The following is a 19,794-nucleotide window of genomic DNA, read 5'->3' as shown; positions in this document are numbered from 1 at the left end:
AAAGGTTCAAATAGGGGTAGCACTTTTCTAAACATTAGAGAATGATCACCAAAAGTCTGATGAAGTTTTGTGAATCACCGTTTTTTCAAATGGCCATTCAAGCAGCATGACTCATGTGATATCCTCCCTCCTTGGCCTCTTTCCACAGTCAACCAAAAATTAGTGATGAAAATCACATGAGGAGGAAACGCATCAAGAAGTTTCAAATTCTGACGCATAAACATGGTTTGCATCACTATGGATGCAAGACTAAAACTGCAGGTATTTTGATTACAATGAAAGGCAGGTTTAAAAACCACTAGTTAACTCTTCAATAGCTTCACTTAAATGAAGTGGAAATGAGCTATCTCCTAAACTTTTTCTTAACATTTTTAATTTTTGCCAGCCTAATTTTATTTATTACCTGATATGTGAGCTCTGACACATGAAGCATATTTTTCTGGTTTAAAGCTTACTGATTTTCACTATTATGGATCAATAACATAATTTATAATATTTCCCCAACTATGGCAATACTGAACTAAAGAACATTAAACCAATTTATCCATTTTCTAATGCCTGATTATTTTTCTGAATTCTATAATAGTTTTGTTTTTCTTTCAAATATATGTATACGTACATATATATATGTGCATATATATATGGATATATGTCCCCATATATAACCACACACAATATGTATATAGGCCTACAAACATACATATATACCCCACTATATGTGTGTGTGCGTATGTGTATACTCGCACGCGCGTACACCCGCGCGCAAGCGCACACATTTATCTGCAGAAAAATGTTACCTTACATGTTCAAAGGGATCCCAAAGAGTTCAAAACCCAGGATTCATGGCACCAATCCATGGAAAGACATGATACTTAAAATCACAAGATAGTTTTATGTACTCTGAGACAAATGATGCTACACAAACCTGTGCACATGAACATTAGAAGGCGGGAAGGATCTCTTGATTAACTTTATATAAACTCCTGACATAAAAGTGAAAAATGAAACACAAATGAGATCTTTTTTTAGCTCAACTGTTAAAAAGCCAATTATCTACCTGTGAACGTATGCCACATACAATACTTTGAAGACACTTCATAATCAAAGTGAGACACTCTAGCACCTGCATCCAACAGTCATTCTATCTGTGAAACTGCTAATAAAACATAAACCTGAAAGGCATTATTCCTAGCTCGGAGGCAACATTGTTGTAATTAAGGAAAAACCTGTGCACGAGTTGGCGGAGTCCTATCTTGCGGAGTCCTCCGTCCTCGTCGAGTGGGAGGGTCACACTGGGAGAGACTAATAAGGGCAGAGATGCGTCCCCCTTCCCCACTCGCAGGGAGCTCGCTCGGGCCACTCCTCGGCGGTGCGGCAGCCCGGGCCGGACTCCACTGCGCCTCTGAGGGGCTCAAACGCGCTTTCAAGGTAAGCTGCGCAGCCTTGCCACCGGCCGTTTCACTTGATCTCTCGCACACATGCCGGGTCTATGTCATCTGCTCGTGTTTCTGGTCATTTGCGTGCATCTGCTTTTCCAGAAAACGGAAAAACTGTGCTGCACATGTAAATGTGTTTTGGTAGCTGAATAATGCACACCTGCAATTACGCATTCCCGTAGGTAGCTCCATGATGGGACCAAGAACGTTTGGCACGATGCGGCCACTTTAAAATGCTACACAGAATGTAGTTCGTGTTCAGATGCTCACGTAATGCAGGCTTTATGCCTTATACTTTAGTTCTAGGTGGCTTTTCTGGCTGCGTGTATTCGTAAAGGACAGCTATGAGCACTGCTGATGCGGGTGAGAACAGACTCAGAAGAAAAAAAAATATCCATGGGTTAAATGCACAGAACAGATAACTCGATATAAATGCATGCCGTTAGGTCATATTTTGGGGGCTACGTCTAGAGACGTTACCGACTGGAAGCGAGGAGACAGTTAAGGGGTATAAACTGGAAGACCGAGGTTCCGGCGCCTCGCTCTCGGGTCGGGGGTTCCTTATTCCGACCTGCGGGTATTTCTCCCAAGTGCGGCTTCGCAGGACTGCGCCGGCGGGGATCCCGGCGCTCCGGTGTCCCCCAGCCCCCGCCGGGATCGCGGCGTCCGCCGTTGCTCCTTAATTACCCTGCAGCACGCGCAGCGCGGCCCGACCGAGCTCCGCCGCCGTCCACGCCGTCCCTGCAGCCGTAGTCGTCGCCGCCGCGGCCGCCGCGGGAACGTCCCGCTCCGGCTCGGAGAACGCGGCCCCCCGCCTCCGCCGCCTTGGCCGCCAGATCCAGCCGCCACCGCCGTGAGCGCGCCGGCGCCGACGCCACCGCGGCCGTGAGAAGGGAGGCGGCGCCGCGCAGCCAGCGAGGGCACTGCGGGGTCCCGAGGAAGTTTGTTGGCGCGGAACCAAGCGCGCCGCGGTCGCCGGGCACGCTGGCTCCTTCTGAGCAGGCGGGCGTGTAAGCGAAACCTGCCCCGCGGAGGGCGAGGGAGGGAGGCAGCGGGCGAGTCGGTGGTGGGCCGGCCAGGTTGCAGGAGGCTCCAGAGCACGGAGAGGTTGGGAGACAGGCAGGGTACCGGAACTCTTTGCCGGCCTCAGGGCACCGTGGGCTGGGGATCCAAGAGAGGGGAACCCAGAATCCTGAAAACGTGGAGAGTTTTAATTGAACCATCCAAGAATTGCAACAATGAGTGATCCTGAGCCCAAGCTTGAGGTGGGGAGTGCAAGGGGAAAGGAAACATTTGTGCTGCCTCCTTCCATTCACAGTTTCGAGAAGGTTTGGTCCCATCTTCTGCTGGGCTCAGAGAAGTCTGAGGAGAAACAAGGTGGGGGTGGGGTGGGCAGGGATGGTTGGGACCTTCAGGAGGAATTCCAACATCTCTCCTTACCCCGACCCTCAACAAAAAGCGAAAGAGCAATGGCACTTACTACTCTCAGTCCAAACCAAGCGGTACTGTCATTTTTAACGAGGTTCTTTTGTTTGTTTGTTTGTTTGTTTTTTTAATGAAAAAAAGAAAAGGAAAGGAAAGAAAAGAAAAGAAAACCCCAAACCAAAAAACAACTTACCAGATGTGTGGTTTCCAGCATCTCTTTGCTGATGCGTGAGGAGAGAGCTGTAAGACTCTGAGATTTTTGATATGCACCTGCAAAGGAGGAATTGAGATGTTTAAATGTTCAGGTGGTGCAAAATGTACCTAAAATTTCTTCCTGAGGAAGGTTGACAGGATTCTTTGAGTGGGAATATCTCTTCAGGGTGGAAAGGAGGAAGGGGGTTTCCAGGAGTAGAACAATTCATTCTCTCCCTAGGGGAAGAAAATGGAGGAGCTATCTGGCACGTGCTTCCATGAGGTTCTGTTCAGTCTGATCTCTTAAACTTGCTGGCCAGACATCTAAGTGGGGTTTCCTGGGAAAGAGGGAGAAGATGTAGTGATAGAGCAGGGGAATGAGACTGAACATGATATGAAAAGGTCAGGGGAAAACCAAAAAGGTGAAAGAAAACCAAATGTGATCATTCTCACACTTAGGACATTATCTCTGTATTGGAATCATTGGAAATCATCTAAAACAGACAGAAGCCCATCGTATTCTCCAGAAATAGAAAATTTCCATCTACTTTATGATCCTTCTGTTTAATCTCTCCTGCTGAAATTATAGTTCATTTTCCCCCAGCAGGCAGTCAAGCCTAGTGGGTATACAGAGTGGATGGTTTTAGGTGCAAGAGAATATATGGAACTAGAAACCATAGTTGTACATGGAGGTGGATGGAGGGGGTGGGGTGATAGTGTAACTGGGTGATGGGCATTAAGGAGGGCACATGATATGATGATCACTGGGTGTTACATGCAGCTGATGAATTATTGAACTCTACATCTGAAACTAATGATGTACTATATGTTGGTTAATTGAATTTAAATAAAAACAGAACAAAAAACCAAAAAGAAACCATATTCATATGGCTAATTGACATAAATATGAATTCAAGTGAAAAATGAAAAATTAGCAGGAATACAAACTAGCAGGGCTAGAGAGATGCTAATATATAATCAGAAAAGGATGCTGAAAAAAATGGAATGAATGGGACTGGAGTTGGGTTATTCAAGGCAAGCTGCCTTAAGGTCATATATTTTAAAGGGACCGAGAATAAAGAGGCTTAGCAGAAGAGCAAGAGAGAGGGCATTCCAGCCAGAAGGAATGGCATGTGTGCAGGCTTAGAGGTGGGAGTGAGCAGTCAGTCATGTGCCTGGTAAGACAGAGAATCCAAGCTGGATGAAACCGGAGATGAGGAGAGCAGATAGCACTTGCCAAGGAGAGGTTGGAAAGGAGAAACTGAGAGGCAAGGGGCTCTTTGGGGTGTTATTTTGTAGGCCTTTTGTGAGACAATCAGGTGAGGAAGTCTGGAAATTGTTAGATGGCAGGTGCAGAAGTGGGAATAATGGGCCTTACCCATGATATCCCATGATATCTGTGAAGCCCACGGGATCTTGACACCTCTCTTTGAGAGAAATAAAAAATAATCATGAGATTGTAAGACTATTAGATCATGAAGTTAGTAGGGCCCTTCAAATGGGAAAATTAGAAAAACTTGCTACGTAAGGAAAATATATACATCTATGTTAATTTAAAATTTTAAGTGGCATTGGATCACTGATATAGATATATCTGTGGAAATGGAACTAGAGAACTGAAATCCGAAAAAAATGTAGGGCACTCATAATGATGGAAGTTGAGAATGGTACCAAAAAAAGTTGACGGAGACGATAGGTCAGAGAAGTGAACCAATAAAACAAGTGGTTGAGGGTGAAGAGAATCAGTTAAGCACATTCAAAGGGAACTTGAGGTTGGACCCTTCTGGGAAATAGGCACTAGTTTTGACATGGCAGGAGAAATAACATAGAAGTTTGGGAAAGTGTGTTAGAGTTGATCACTTTTAGGGAATTATAAACATTAAGAACCAGGGAATATATTTTCTGTGATGGAAGAAAAATTCAGTAGTATTATCTTTTGTGCATTCATTAAATAACTGAAATTATGCTCACTGAGCCTTCTTTTAGCAATAATTCTCCACCTATATCTTCTATAAATGTTAAATACATAGTGGATATATTACTTAACAGTTTGAACCTCCATTTGTTTAATTTTGAAAATGTGTTACCTTGGACTATATTCATTCTACAAATTGATCAAGCAGGCACCTACCAAATGCTAGTGCTTAAACATTATTTAATGTTTGAACAGAACACAAATGATAAGATACTTTTTTTCCTACAAGATGTTCCGTATAGAGAAGAGACAGAATGCACACAGGTTATTAAAATGCAGTGTAGACCACGCTGAAGCAGAGGTGGGTTCAGAGCTCGGTTGGATTGCAAGGCAGTGAGTAAATGAGCTCTGTGATGGATCTTGCAGACTTCATAGAGGACATGACATTTAAACCGCATGTGGAAGGCAGAGTAGGTGATCACCAATTGGAAAGAGAAATGGAAGGACATCCCAGCCTCCAGACCCGCATGTGCCGAAGTCTGGCACATTTGGGGAATTATGAAGAGTTTGATGGTGTAAAGTTTGTTCGGAAGGAGTTAGCAGGCCATGAGACTAGTCAGATGAGTTGAGGACCCTGCTGTGAGAGAGCCTTGAGAGCTTCCCTTAGAAATGGCCAATGAAAAACTACCAGGAGACCTTAATAAAGCAGAGCACTTAAGTGATTCGCTGTTACAGAATTCTTGAGCAGTGGGGAGATAGAGTCAAGTAGAACCAGACTGAAGGAAAGGAACGTAGTTAGGAGTCTGCTGCACTTTGACAGATCAGAAATGGTAAGGAGGCAAGGTCAATTATTTTTTGTAAGGATGAAGAAGTTGGTATGGATTCAAAGAAAAGTTTTAAAAGTAGATTTGATAGACTTGAAAGAAGCTTGATTTGGGAGGGATAAAGAATGAATTGAAAAAGTTTTTAAAATTTCTAACTTGAGTTCTTAGGTTAAAGATGATGCCTATAATTAAAATATAAACGTCAAGAGCTTTCTCTAGATTATAATGAAGGCAGACACTTTGCCTAAGCTTCAACAGACTTCTGCAAACTAACTTCAGTTTCAATGATAAAATTATGAAATCATGCTAGATCTGGTTCTGAGCTCTTGGGAATTTTTGTCCTATTATTGGCTTAGAATTTAGCTCTATAGGCATGGCCTTTCAGCTGGTTTTCTCCAATAGTTTATAGACTCTGCTGTAGCTTCACTAAAGATAGATTCTAAAGATTGGTAAAAGAACAGATGTGTAACACCTGTTGTTTTTGCTTATTTACAAGATGTGTGACTTCATGACACTATGGCCAGATTTTCTTGGAGTTATGTACAGGCGTATTGCAGGGTAGTCAAGAGGTTTGATTTAAGATTTGACCCCCTACCCAGCCACACAGCATTTCTCTTTATAATGAATACTCTGAAAACATGAATTCTTTTAGTCATTTGACAAATCAAATTCACTTTCCTCAAAGTTGAAATGTGGTGTTGCTCACTTAATGGTCTATGCAAAGCAAATTAGGACTCTTCCTATTTTCTTCTTTTGCCTCTTTCATTTTCTTTCCCATGTTATTTTCTATTTCTGTCTTAACTCTAATGTTTTGACCCTTTACCTAGTACCAAATTTCAAAGATGCAGAGTGAGCATTATAAAATGTTAGCGGGCATATCAGTAAAATGATTCGCATTCTGGAGGCATATTTGGTTTAGTTTGGTTTACTCAAAGGCTTGTGCTAAGAAGTCCCTGACCATACTATCTAGGAAGCCTGGTATTTTACATTCTACTTACTCTGCCTTCCTTTACTTCCTGGTGTCTATCTTGCAAAGATAACATACGCATTTGTTAGTTTTTGGTCTCCCTGACCAGAGTGACACCAGGGACCTCCTCTATTTGGCTCCCTGCTATATCCCCAATGACTGATGTCTCCTCCCCTGGCCCATAGTGGGAAGCTCATTGTACAGATGGAATGAAAGATTAAGGTTTTCCACAGTTCCTTCCTTTCTTTTTAAGATTTATTTATTGAGAGAGAGAGAGAGCATGAGAGGGGAGAAGCAAACTCCCCATGGAGCTGGGAGCCTGACGCAAGACTCGATTCCTGGACTCCGGGATCATGACCTGAGCCAAAGGCAGTTTCTTGACCAACTGAGTCACCCAGGCACCCTGTTTTCCACTGTTCCTTTCTGTCCTTTTTGTGTTCTCTGTACATAAATCTAGATTAATAAGGAATTTTTTAAAGATCCATGTCTTAATTAAAGTATTTTGGTAGTTGCCTTATAGGTTTTCAAGAGCTGAATAAAGGAAATTTAAGGGATAGTGACTTTCCTTTTTAAATTACCTTACCCCAACCAGTATCCAATACTGTTCCAGTTGGCCAAGATGGTGAGAATAATGGGTTAGAGGTAGAGTCATAGACCTTCAGGCAACCTTTATCTCTTTGTTGTCATGGCAATGAGAAATCAGTTCCAGACAGGGCTATCTGCAGGATTTTAGAGCGTTCATAAGCTCCTGCACTGTTGTCTGCTTGAGACTGCCAGTACTGGGCCCACTCACAGTTATGACTTTGATCATTTGTAGTGCTGGGAAGGAACTGCCTGGGTCTGACTAGCATCTTGATAGAGAATAGCTGAAAACTTAAAGGAACTATAATGGGATATGATAGTATATCCCACATCCTGATGGTGTAACACCACTTCTTAGTCAAGAAAAACTGGACTTAGATCTCAGTCCCTGGAATCTTCTCTATGAGCCTTAATATTTTGTATCTGTAGAATGGGGACCTGATACTTGTCTTCTGTACCACCCTTAGGCCCAGGTAAAAGGTCCCTGCTCTGGGCCTTACATTTTGGAAGGTCTTTATATGGCCTCACTCTGGATGTGCTTCTTCTCTCAGGGTTAGGAATCCACAGAGTTAAGGGGACCTGTCCACCCAAAGCCCAAGCTGCTGGATGAGGCTCTGGGCAGATCCTGAAATTCCCTGGCCAAATGATCCTTAGTCCTCTTACAGGACCTGGCAGACCTCTTCCTTGGGTTCATCTTCCCAGAACGACTAAGTTACTGGTAGGAACACTTCTAGGCCCCAGTGGATATCAAGGAGTGACTGCTTGCAGCTGTTGCAGATAGAGCTTAGATTTACTGGTATGTTCCCATGCGCGTGGGTGAGGCTCCTCATGGTGCAGACCAAGCCAGGAATGGGAAAAAATGAGAGAAGAGCTTTGGTCCAGCCGAGAGACTAGTTCATCCTTTGCAGCCTGCTCTGTTCAGTTCTCAACTTGACTTAGGCTTCTGGGTCTTTGTGAAGGTATACTTGCCAAGATAAAAGGAAAAAACACGTTTTTCTTAGTTTTATTAGCTTTATTTTTAACTTTCATGTATTTAAACATATAGTACATGGATCTCATGCTCTATACCCTGCTCGTGATATGGGTGGAAAGGCTTTTCTTTCAGTAAATACCACATATAAAAGAAATTCAGTTAAGAAAATGAGAACATGTGTCAAGTACTCCCCATGTCCTTCTTAAAATGTGCCATGAGCCATCTTTGTCCATAAAAAAAAAAAAAAAAAATGACTTGAGGCCTTCAGTAACCTCAGCATCCACATGTATTATTCTGAGGTTCTTTATTGGTCAGTCCACTGGGAAAGCATTGAAGATCTGTGTTAATATTTAAATCTTACCTGGGAAGAACAACACATTAAATTGTGATAATGTTGGCTTGAATTTCTCGAAGTATCTTGCTGGTCACCTAGCTGGGATCAGAGGGGACAAAATGGAAAATTGACAAGTTTTGATGATGAAGGAGGTTGTAGACAAAGCCCAGAATTGAGAATTCCTGGAGGGCATTGGAGGTGGGTCCAGAGCAGCAAGCAGCAGCCTGAAAACAGTGGGTTCTAAGGATAGTGAGAAGGATCTGGAGGAAAGGTCCAGAAAGACCCCAACAGAAGTTTTTCCCAGCCCTGCAACTTCTTGAAGCAGGGGTTAAAGATCTGGAAAAGGTATTAAAACAAAACAAAACAAAACAAACAAACAAACAAAAAACATGTACAAGGATTTATTTTAAAACCTTTACCAAGTTTACCTGTCCCTTTGCCAAACCTTTACCAGATGTTCATAGTGGGAAAAAAATGTTCAGAGTAGAGTACATCTGTACTTAATCAGGATCAAAACAACAGAAACCTCAACTAGTAAACACCTGAGGTAATAGCGTGCACAAAAGCCCTGAGTTTGGAAAGAGCATGGGAATTTGAGGAATAGGTAATCAGTAAAGAGAACAGTAAAATGGGGCTGGAGACAGGGTAGGGGGTAGTTTAGTCAGGGCCTCTAGGTCATAGAAAGGCTTTTGGATTACATCTGAATTACAATGGAAAACTATTAAAGGGTAAAAGCAGGGGAGGGCCTTGATTCACCTTTTATTTTAGAAAAGCTCTCTAGGGCACCTGGGTGGGTCAGTCGGTTAAGCATCTGCTTTCTGCTCAGGTCATGATCCCAGGATCCTGGGATGGAGCCCCACATTGAGCTCCTTGCTCAATGGGGAGTCTGCTTTACCCTCTGCCCCTCCACCACCACTCGTGCACTTGCATGCATGTGCTCGCTCTCTCTCAAAAATAAATAAATAGAACTTTTTTGGTTTTGTTTTGTTTTGGTAAAGAAAAAAAAAAAAAGAAAGAAAGAAAAGCTCTCTAGTGCGATGTAGTGAGTGAATTTGGTCAGGAACCCAGGAGCCCAGTCAGGAAGCTGTTGAGGAGTCTAGACCAGGGTAACCTGAACTAGGATTATAGGATTACAGCAGAGCAATGGAGGGCGGTGGATGGATTTGAGATGGGTTTGGGGTAACACTGGTATGATTTGCTGACTGGATGTGGGAGATGGTGAAGAGGAAGACAGAAACATCAATGTGATGCTTGAGTTCCTGGTTTGAGCATTTCCATGGGTGCTAATTGAGACTGGGAAGAGCATGACAGGAGTTAGTTGTGGTTGGGAATCAGGCATTTAATTTGGACATAATAAGTTACAGGTGTCTGTGCAACGTCTAAGAGGGACTTTGGAATAGGCAGCTGGCTACACAGTCTAATATTCAGAGAAGATTGGACTGGGCATACAAATTTCAGGATTATCCGACATACCATTTAAAGCAAAGAGAATGGTGAGATTACCTAAGGAGCCGTTCCTTGTAAAGAGTTGGGCAAGGAGGCAAGGAACTCTCACAGATCCCAGGATTAAGAAATCAGGTAGAAACAAGATTTGAGAAGGGATTTAGAAGGAAATCCCAGGGACACCTGGGAGGCTCAGTGGGTTAAAGCCTCTGCCTTCGACTCAGGTCATGATCCCAGGGTCCTGGGAACAAGCCCTGCATTGGGCTCTCTGCTCATCTGGGAGCCTGCTTCCGTTCCTCTCTCACTGTCTGCCTCTCTGCCTACTTGTGATCTTTGTCTGTCAAATAAATAAATAAATAAATAAATGAATGAATGAATGAATGAATGAATGAAAATCCCAGAGAGCGTGAGCACAGGAAGTCCAGTGAGAGTGAGGATTTCAAGAAGTAGGGAGTGGTCAGCTATTGGAAATACCACCAAAAGTTGAATTAGATGGGGAGAGAAAAGGTTTCCTCTTTCAAGTTCTTGCTGAACTTGGTGAGATTCTTTTCAATGGAGGGTAGAATAACTAGGACATTTAGTCAACTCTCCATAACATCTTCTTCAAACATTTTGCATAAATGAGATTGAAGCTAAGTGCTATCAATCTCTAAGTGGCTCAAGGTACCAGTTAGGAGACCTCAAGGTTGAGTTGATATGCTTATGGTTGTATAGCTCTCTGGAGCTTTGTTGTTATAACAGGGACCAAAGCTTCAATGAACATAAAGTTCTAGGATGCTTTGGCACTTCTTCATTGTCCAAATATCAGTGTCAACCTCAGGCTGAGGAGATGACTATAACTAAATTTTTACGTATTATTATTTGTGAATATGTAGAGCAGACAATTATAATAGGTAATTTTTATGAATACTTAATATGTTCAAAGGACATTTACTATACTTTTCCCAAGTGTTATATAATTTTCGCTAGTGTTATTATCAGTTTTCAGGTAAATAAATGAAGGCTTAGTGAAATTACATAACTCGTTCCTAAGTTCCTAAGTGACAAAGTCCAGACATGAAATTGTGATTTCAACCACTATACTACACTGCTAACTCATCAATTTTTAATAAGAGTTGCTTCAGAGAAATGTCTCTTCAGGTCCTCTGCCCATTTTTTAACTCCATTTTTTGTTTTCTTGGTGTTGAGCTGTTTGTGTTCTTTATATATTTTGGATATTAACTCCTTATCAGATATATCATTTCAAATTTTCTCCCATTCTGTAGGTTGCCTTTTTGTTTTGTTGACGGTTTCCTCTACTGTGTGAAAATTTTGTTGACAGTTTTCATTTGTGTTCAAGAGAGCCTTGCCTGCAAATTTCCTTTCCTATAATATCATTGTCAAAAAAATACCATTGTCGAGTATAGTATGGTAATTTTGCTGACTTAATTATTTACCCTCTTTACCAATTCTCTGAATTTTTTTTTGAAAGTTCAGGGATAATTACTGCTTAAATATCTAGTAAAATTTTCTGATTTAATCCACTTGTACCTTAAGATTATTTGTATGGTAATTTTTCATTGAATATTTAATGATTATAGTAGTGTAAAACTTACTCTTTTTTTCTTGTCTAGGTTTTAGTAATTGAAATCCTGTTAAGTAACAAAAATTTCTAGAAGATAAAAAATTGCTGCTTAAAACTATGAACAAAGTATCTCTTCAATAATTAGATTAATATTTGTGAGTTCATTTATTTGAAATAAAATTAATTACCTTAATAGTTACTAACTGTTGAAATAATAGGATAAGTTTATAAGTCATATGAGGATTAGGACTATATCTAGATGAAAGAGTTCAAAAGAAATAAGACATAAAACCAGATGTTTGATATTTAGAACCACACATACGATTTTAGTATTGCAGTTGCTACTTCCAGCTATTCATCCAGAAATATCTAAAATCTTAAATTAATTTTAAAATGCTGATCTTAGGGTATTTGGCACATGCAGAATACCAAAGATGATGGCTTTAGTTTTTTTTTTCTAGAGTGTGTACTGACAACATTTAGACATTGGTGTGATGGATTCTTTTATATTTGACTCTTGAGTAAACTTTGAATGATGGCAAATAAATGATTTCATATTATTTGCATATTTAGAAGTCTTAGAATAGCTATTCTAATAATACTGCAATTGTTAAATACACTGTAGGAGCCATTATATTTTTATTTGCAATTTATTTCCATGTTAGTTATTTCACTATAAAAATTAATTTAAATAATATTTAAGTTTTCCATTATAGGGATTCCATTTACTAAACCTTTTATTGTAATACCTATAAAGTAGTAGTCTATATTTAGAAAGGCAAATGATTATGGAGGGTAACACATTTATGTTAAATATGATGCCAGTGGTGGGCTCCGTTGAGATAGGCATGGCATTTTATCCATTTTCTCTTTGAACAGAAGGAAGGATTGCTTTTCACGTGTCTATTAATCCCCCTAGTAGCAGTGATTATTCAACCCAGTAACAACATAGTTAAGTTTATAGAAAATATAGTATCAGTTAAGACAAAATATGCAACACTAATATTTAGTAGAGAAAATAGAATTGTGAATAATAAGATTATATTTTAAAAATATAAATCATTGCATATGACACCAAAAGAACAGGTGAGAAGATAAATAGGTAAATTGGATGACATAAAAATTTGCTTTGCAGCAAAGGATACAATCAAGAGAGTGAAGAGGTAACGGGCAACATGGAAGAAAATATTGGCACATCATGTCTGAAAAGGGGCAAATGTCCAGAATATGTAAAGAACTCCTACAGTTCAACAGAAAACCAGATTTTAAAAAAGGGGAAAGGATTCAAATAGATATTTCTCCCAATAAGATAATGCAAATGGTGGGGCACCTGGGTGGCTCAGTCCTGCTTTGCGGGGAGACTGGTTCTCCCTCTTCCACTCCCTCTGCTTGTATTCCCTTTCTCACTGTGTCTCTCTCTGTCAAATAAATAAAATCTTTTTTTTAAAAAACATACACAAATGGCAATAAACATAAATAGGAAAAGATGTTCCACTTCACTAATCCTTAGGGAAATAAAAATCAAAAACACAATGAGATACCATCTTATACCCACTAGAATGGTTGTTATTAAAAATACTACTACTAGTAGTAATAATGTTGATAATAATGTTGATGAGGATTTGGAGAATTTGGAACTGTCGAGCATTGTTGGTGGGAATATAAAATGGTGCAGCTGCTATGGCAAACAGTATGTTGGTTCCTCAAAAAATTAAAAATAGAATTTTCATTTGATCCAGCAATTCCATTTTTGGGTATGTACCCAAAAGAATTAAAGACACGGACTTGAACAGGTATTTGTTCATTCATGTTTATAGCAGTATTATTCACAATAATGTCAAAAATGTCGAAAGCAACCCAAGTGTCCATCAACAGATGAATGGGTGAACAAAACATAGTATATACATATACTGCAATATTATTCAGCTTTAAAAAGGAAGGAAATTCTGACACATGCTACCACATGGATGAACCTTAGGGACAGTATGCTCAGTGAAAGAAAGTAACAAAAGGATAAAAATGGTATGATTCCACTCATATGAGGTACCTAGAGTAACCAAATTCGTAGAGACAGGAAGTAAAGTGGTGGTTGCCAGGGGCCGGAGGAAGGAGAAATGGGAAATTAGTGTTTCATAGTTATAGAGTCTCAGTTTTGCAAGATGAGAAGTTATGGATGGTGGTGGTGATCACACAATAATATGAAGGAACTTAATGCCACTTAAGAAGATCATAGATTTTATATTAGGTATGTTTTACCAGGATTTAGAAATATATGTACACACACTCAAGTCATTTTAAGTGGTATAGCTTTTAAAAACACACTTAAAGAATAGAGAAGAGAAAATTTAAGGTAGAAGAAGCTTTGTGGACATTGATAATTAGGACCTAATCAAAAAATATTTTTTGGAGCTTTTTCATACATATTAAGACCTATATTGTGTTATTATGTATCATCACATCTATAACCATATATCTAATTATATAATTAAATATATTGCAAAAATCTATTGTGTGCTTTTTGGTGATGAGGGTTTTCTAGAGATCATGATGAGAGGAGCTATATACAAGAAGCTCAGTTCCAATATTTTGTTTTGTTGCAGATCTGTGGCCACTGGTTCACATGGTTTCGAGGCACAATGAAGCATGCTGGCTCTTGGAAAATTTGGCTCTGGGTGGTAATGCTTCTGCTTCCTGCTTCCATTTCCGTGACGGTCAGGGAGAAGTCAGGTATCCAGGTCACCTCTTTTGTCCAGTCACCAAATGTTATTTATAGCCTGTCCGTTATTTTTAAAATCATTAAAATACATTGTTGGGGGTGAGGAGGCCATAGATTAAATCTACTAGTACAAAATAAAGAATTCATTATTTTTCCCCATTGACCTTTTATGTTGCACATTGAGAATTTCTAAAACTGCCTCATTTTCCCATATGCATATTAGGCTAAATAGACTTTCTTTTCTCTCATTGATGTTTACAAATATAAATGTATGTGCATGCTTCTCTGTGTGTATTTTTCTCCTTTTCCCCTTTGTTATAAGTTATTCAAATTAGAAATACATAAGTCTATCACTAATAAGGTTTAACCAGGAACATGCCTAATCTTAATTAGGGAAAAGGGAAAAACAGAATAGGAGATATAAAAAGAAACGTAGTTTAATTTTATGTAAGTTTCATAGTATCTCAGATGAAATGAACAAAAGATTAACAGTCATTAGAGCACGTTTTGAACTAAATAGATATTTATTTGCAGTTGTTAAATTATGAACTTCACGAATGTTTCTAAATGGCTTGAAGGCAGTTTAAAACATTTACTCTCACCTCTGATTTTTAAAAATGATTATGTGGCTAATTTGGAAAACCTTTCTTGAACTCTGAGTTGTAAATTACTGATCTAGATGTACTTGTAAGTCAAACTAGACCCATTGGAGAAGCCATTTGCTAAGCAAAGAGAGACTTCAACTCTCCTATGCAAAGGATCACATAAGATGAATTCTGACGATGGTCACATATGATGATGTATTCTGAAACTGAGTCTTACTGTGTTTACTCTTTTGAATATACCTTTAATACATTTTGCTAAACAGGTATAAACACAGCCTGGTAGAGACTTTTGAGTTTGAAGCACATATAGAATCAAAACAGTCTCTTATAAAGATATAACAAGTCTTAGTCTCTCCGCGTTATGTAAGTCTTTATGACTTTTGTTTTAATTTGGCAGGAGGTGCATTTCCTAATAATCTGCATGAAAGTTTGAATATTCTACCACTGTATCAATGATATCCTGAGGCTGTCATATTTTGGGGGGGGAGAACATTTTCCTTCTTCAGTGAGAAATACATCAGAAGTGACTCAGACAAAAGGAAGTCCATAGGACAAGGAGGGTTCGTTCTGATAATGTTGCTACTTTTAATTTCTTTATGTCTCTTCCTTTTAAGAACACTAGTAGGTAATGCGATTTGCAACTGAAACAGAGGGGATAGGACTTCTTTGGTTAGAAAGGAAAATGAATCTCTGGTTGAGCAGGACATAGTTTTTAGGGACATACTAGTACATAATAAATGTTCTTCCTAATGATTTGAAGGATCTATAATAAATGTATTTATAATTTTAGTTAGAGCAAAAATCATCTGGGGTATTGATTTCTAAATCTCACTCTGAGGCTGCCATTATGCAGGACTGGCTGGGGTGGGATTCAGCAATTTACATTTTTAACAAGCTTCCCAGGTGAATCTAATGCAATGTATCTGACTTGGAATATTAATTGACATTTTTTTTCTTCTTTTTTTCCTTTTCTTTGTCTTGCATTTATGCTACCATATTCCCTTTATTTCATTTCATTTTCTTTTCTTTTCTTTTTTGTTATTTTTGGCTCTAGTAATTCTTTCTTAAAAAGTTGTGGTAGGAGCACTTAACACTTAAGAAATATCTAAGTGTGTAACTCAGTATTGTTGACTATAGGCTCAATGTTGCACAGCAGATACCCAGAACTTAATCATCTTGTGTGACTGAAACTTCCCCATTTGGGGATTCCCCAGAATGTTCTGCTTTTTCAGCTTTGGTATCTCAACTCTTTAATCAGGTTATACTGTATATAGGACTCCTGAAATACATATATTCTGGTCCAATTAACTGTACCAAATTGATCTTTCTGAAAGATTTTCCTAAGAAGTATGAATTCAGAGTTAATCTGAACTCTAACAAGATTCACATAACATGAAGCACTGAGGGAAATTAATATAGACAAAAATGAAACATTGATTTTTACCAGGCCTTTTGAGAGAATGTGTTCCTGAAGCAACACATCCTGAACGTGCCATGGAAATTGCTTAACTTCAGGTATCATTTGCATTAATTGAAAATGTCAGCACAGCACTGTCACGGGGATTATTGAAGAATATGACACGCTGGGCATGGCCTGACAGGGGGCTCTCATTGTGTCTTGTGTCTCTGATTCACAAGTGCAAAATTCCCTTTTTAGTTTCCTCATGTGCAGACCTGCGCGTGTGGTCACTAACCATTTACCGGAGGGAAGTGATTACATCTAAAAATAAGATATAACAAATCTGAGGGAGAGGCTAGGGTTTCAACTCTGGAGTCTGTGAAGTTGTCAGCAGTCTACTGTTAAACCTAAATATACGAAGGATAAATTGAGCCCTTTAATTGCTTTATTTTAGCTCTATGGAATGCTTAATTATACTTGGGATATTGTTTCAGTTGGGGCAGAATTTAAGAGTAATATGGAAAGATTCAATACGCCTTGAATTTTAAAATCTTGAAGCTATTAAGAATTCAGTTATTTCTTAATCTTATCAGTTTTACTATTGAGATTTGAGTTAAGGCATATTTATACATTTTCATATTGTAGGTAAACAATTTGAATGTGGCAGTTTCAGCTCAGTTATCAAAAGAGGGTGGGGAAGAGAATTAAAAATATACATTATGTAGATCTTAAAACTTGTTTTATTCAGTTTCTTAAAACTTTCCGCTATGATAGAAGTTTATATATAGAAAAATTAAAGGTTCTTTTTGTTCTACTTTCCTAAATCTGGTCTATGGCCAAAGTACTGAGTTACCATCAAAAGTAATAAAAACGGAAAACCAGGGTAAGGAAAAGCAGCAAATCCATCTCCCAACCCAGGGGCTCCTGGGTGGCTGAGTTGGTTAAACTCTGTGACTCTTTGATTTCGCTCAGGGCACAATCTTAGGGTTGTGAGATGGAGTCCCTCCTTGGGCTCTGTGCTGGGTGTGGAGCTTGCTTGAAGATCTCTCCCCCTCCCCCATCTAAAAAACAAAAAAGAAAAACCCAAACCAAAACAAAAAGCCAGACTTGGTAAAAGAATAGATGATAGAATGCCATTTCTTTTTCTTATGGTAAAACATCAGGTTAGAAAACATCTTTTTCTTATGGTAAAACATCTAGATGGAATTGATTATAAACTTAGGCCCTAGACCATGAGCATATACATTGTAAAATTAGTTTTTTGTAAATTACAAGGAAAAACTGTTGTTCTGAAATTTGGCTTTAATTAATTGACACACACCACACTCTTAAACTCAGCGTAGAAAGTATGCTATTATATAGAACTTTTATTTTGTGTTTTTAAGAATTCCTCATGTTCAATATGGTACCATGTAACTGGCAAATACACTTTGTTACTCCTAAATTTTTAAAGTGGAGGAAAGTTTCCCAATTATTTAAAAAAAATTATAGCTCCTAACAGGTATTCTTTGGAGGAACAGCTTTGTATTAAAACAATAACAACAACAACAAAAACAACAAGCTCACGAGAAGCTGTGAAGATTTTGTGACCTTTTGTGACTTTTTTGTTAAAATAGCTGTGTTCTCACTTCTTTTTTACCTTGTTTGGTCACTTTTCCATATTATTTTTATTATATTTTGGTCTGATGATCTTTACCTATATTTTTTAACCAGTGTTTTTCTCCTCACCCAGGATACTCTATAATCTTTTATCAGAGGTGTTATCCAAGTATGAAATATATGGGAGGTCTTTGGGCAACCAGTAACAATAAAATAAAAAGGCCTGCTTCCTCCTCAGCCCAACAGAGTCTGTTTTAGCTTTTAAAAAAAAAAAAAATGTGAAACACCTAAAGCTTCTTCTTTGCTCTGTTAGTGAAAAGAAAACAAACCAGTTCTGCATGTGTGGTAAATTACTACTCTTCACCTTCCCAACTCTAATCATGAAGCAAAGGTTATGTTATCGGTTTTGTCACTACAATAAGGAAAACAATTTTCCTCAATGTCTGTTAGAAAAGAAGAGTGATGGGGGTGCCTAGGTGGCTCATTTGGTTAAGCATCCGACTCTTGGTCTCATCTCAGGTCTTGATCTCACAGTCATGGGTTCGAGTCATGGTGCTGTCAGTTTTTTTTTTAGTCATTTAGCAGTATCTCATTGTGGCTCAGAACTTGCATTTTCCTGATTATTAATGATGTTGAGCACCTTTTCTTGTGCAGGTCGCCAATTTGGATCTTGACTTTTGTGAAGTGCTTAAATTTTTGTGCATTTTCAAAATAGAATTTTCAAGATTACTCTTAGTGATTTGTGAGAGTTCTTTGTATATTCTGGATATGATACATGATCAGATATATGTATTACAATAGTCTGTATTGTATGATACAATCTATGTCTCTATGGTTCTATAAGATCTAGGGCTCCTTTTCACTCTTTTAATGTTGTCCTTTGATTTATAAGTATTTTAATTTTAATGAAGTCCAGTTTATCAGTCTTTTGTAATCTGTGCTTTCTGTATCCCTTTAAGAAACCTTTCCTTCCTCAGGTTCATGAACATCCTCTGTTTTTCTGTAGTCCTTTATTGTTTTACCTTTCTTAGTTAGGTCTGATATCATCACTAATTTATTTCTCTGCATGGTGTGAGGTAATAGTCAAAGTTCAGTGTTTTCCTATGTGGAGATGCAGTTCACCCAGAAACATTTACTGGAAAGAACATCCTTTTCCTACTGAATTACAATGGCTCCTTTTTGGCAAAGAAAAGAACCAACATGTACACAGGTCTGTTTTTGGACTCTTTACGCTGTTCCACTGACCTCTTTAGATGTACACCAATCCCACGTTATAAACATTTCTGGTATCTGATAGTTTAAGTTCTCCAGCTTGTTCTTAATTTTTGCCTCAACTCTTCCTAGTTTTCTTGGAGTTCCATATAAATTTGAGAATCAGCTTGTCAGTTTCTCTCTCTCACACATAGACACACACCATATGCCCCCCTGTTGGGATTTTTAATTGGGATCGTACTGAATCTAGAGATAAAAGTGAGAATTGACATCTTAAGTCAATTGAGTTTTCCAGTGTAAATACTTGGTTTATACCTTCACTTACTTAGGACTTATTCTCCCTTGACAAAGTTCTTTAATTTTCAGTTCTTCAAGTTTTCAATTTTCTTGATGAGACGCTTGGTTTTTAGAAAAATGACTATGCTTTTGGATTAAAAAGAAATTGGTAATGTTTACAGAATATCTAACTTTACTATCATTTTGGACCCACATTCCCCTTAAGACCTCTGAGATAGCAGTTTCCAAAGTAGCTAAGTAACAATTATTCAGTACTACAATTTCACATATGTGTATTGCAACTTTTAAATCTGATTAAATGACAGTGCTAT

At 38.7% G+C, this 19,794-nt stretch overlaps 1 protein-coding gene across 6 annotated transcripts in view; it reads left to right on the top strand.

The window, feature by feature from the left end:
- The first annotated feature begins 1,317 nt into the window (after positions 1 to 1,317).
- COL19A1 (collagen type XIX alpha 1 chain) overlaps positions 1,318 to 19,794 on the top strand; it is a 312,492-nt gene continuing 294,015 nt past the window's right edge. For 4 of the 6 annotated variants that reach the window (XM_032864441.1, XM_032864440.1, XM_032864438.1 and 1 more), the window contains exons 1-2: positions 1,720 to 1,799; positions 14,256 to 14,382. In XM_032864441.1, the coding sequence (XP_032720332.1) occupies positions 1,794 to 1,799; positions 14,256 to 14,382 (133 nt within the window). In that variant the 5' untranslated portion in view covers positions 1,720 to 1,793. Of the gene's footprint in view, positions 1,429 to 1,719; positions 1,800 to 2,335; positions 2,447 to 14,255; positions 14,383 to 19,794 lie in introns of those variants that run through there. The other 2 variants (XM_032864437.1, XM_032864439.1) reach the window with 2 other exon arrangements.

The sequence above is a fragment of the Lontra canadensis genome, unplaced genomic scaffold (genome assembly GCF_010015895.1).
Source record: "Lontra canadensis isolate GAN:19392208 unplaced genomic scaffold, GSC_riverotter_1.0 scaffold27, whole genome shotgun sequence".
In the NCBI taxonomy this organism is placed as follows: Eukaryota; Metazoa; Chordata; class Mammalia; order Carnivora; family Mustelidae; genus Lontra; species Lontra canadensis.
Note: the sequence above shows the minus strand (reverse complement) of the source record. Positions and strands in the feature narration are given on the sequence as shown.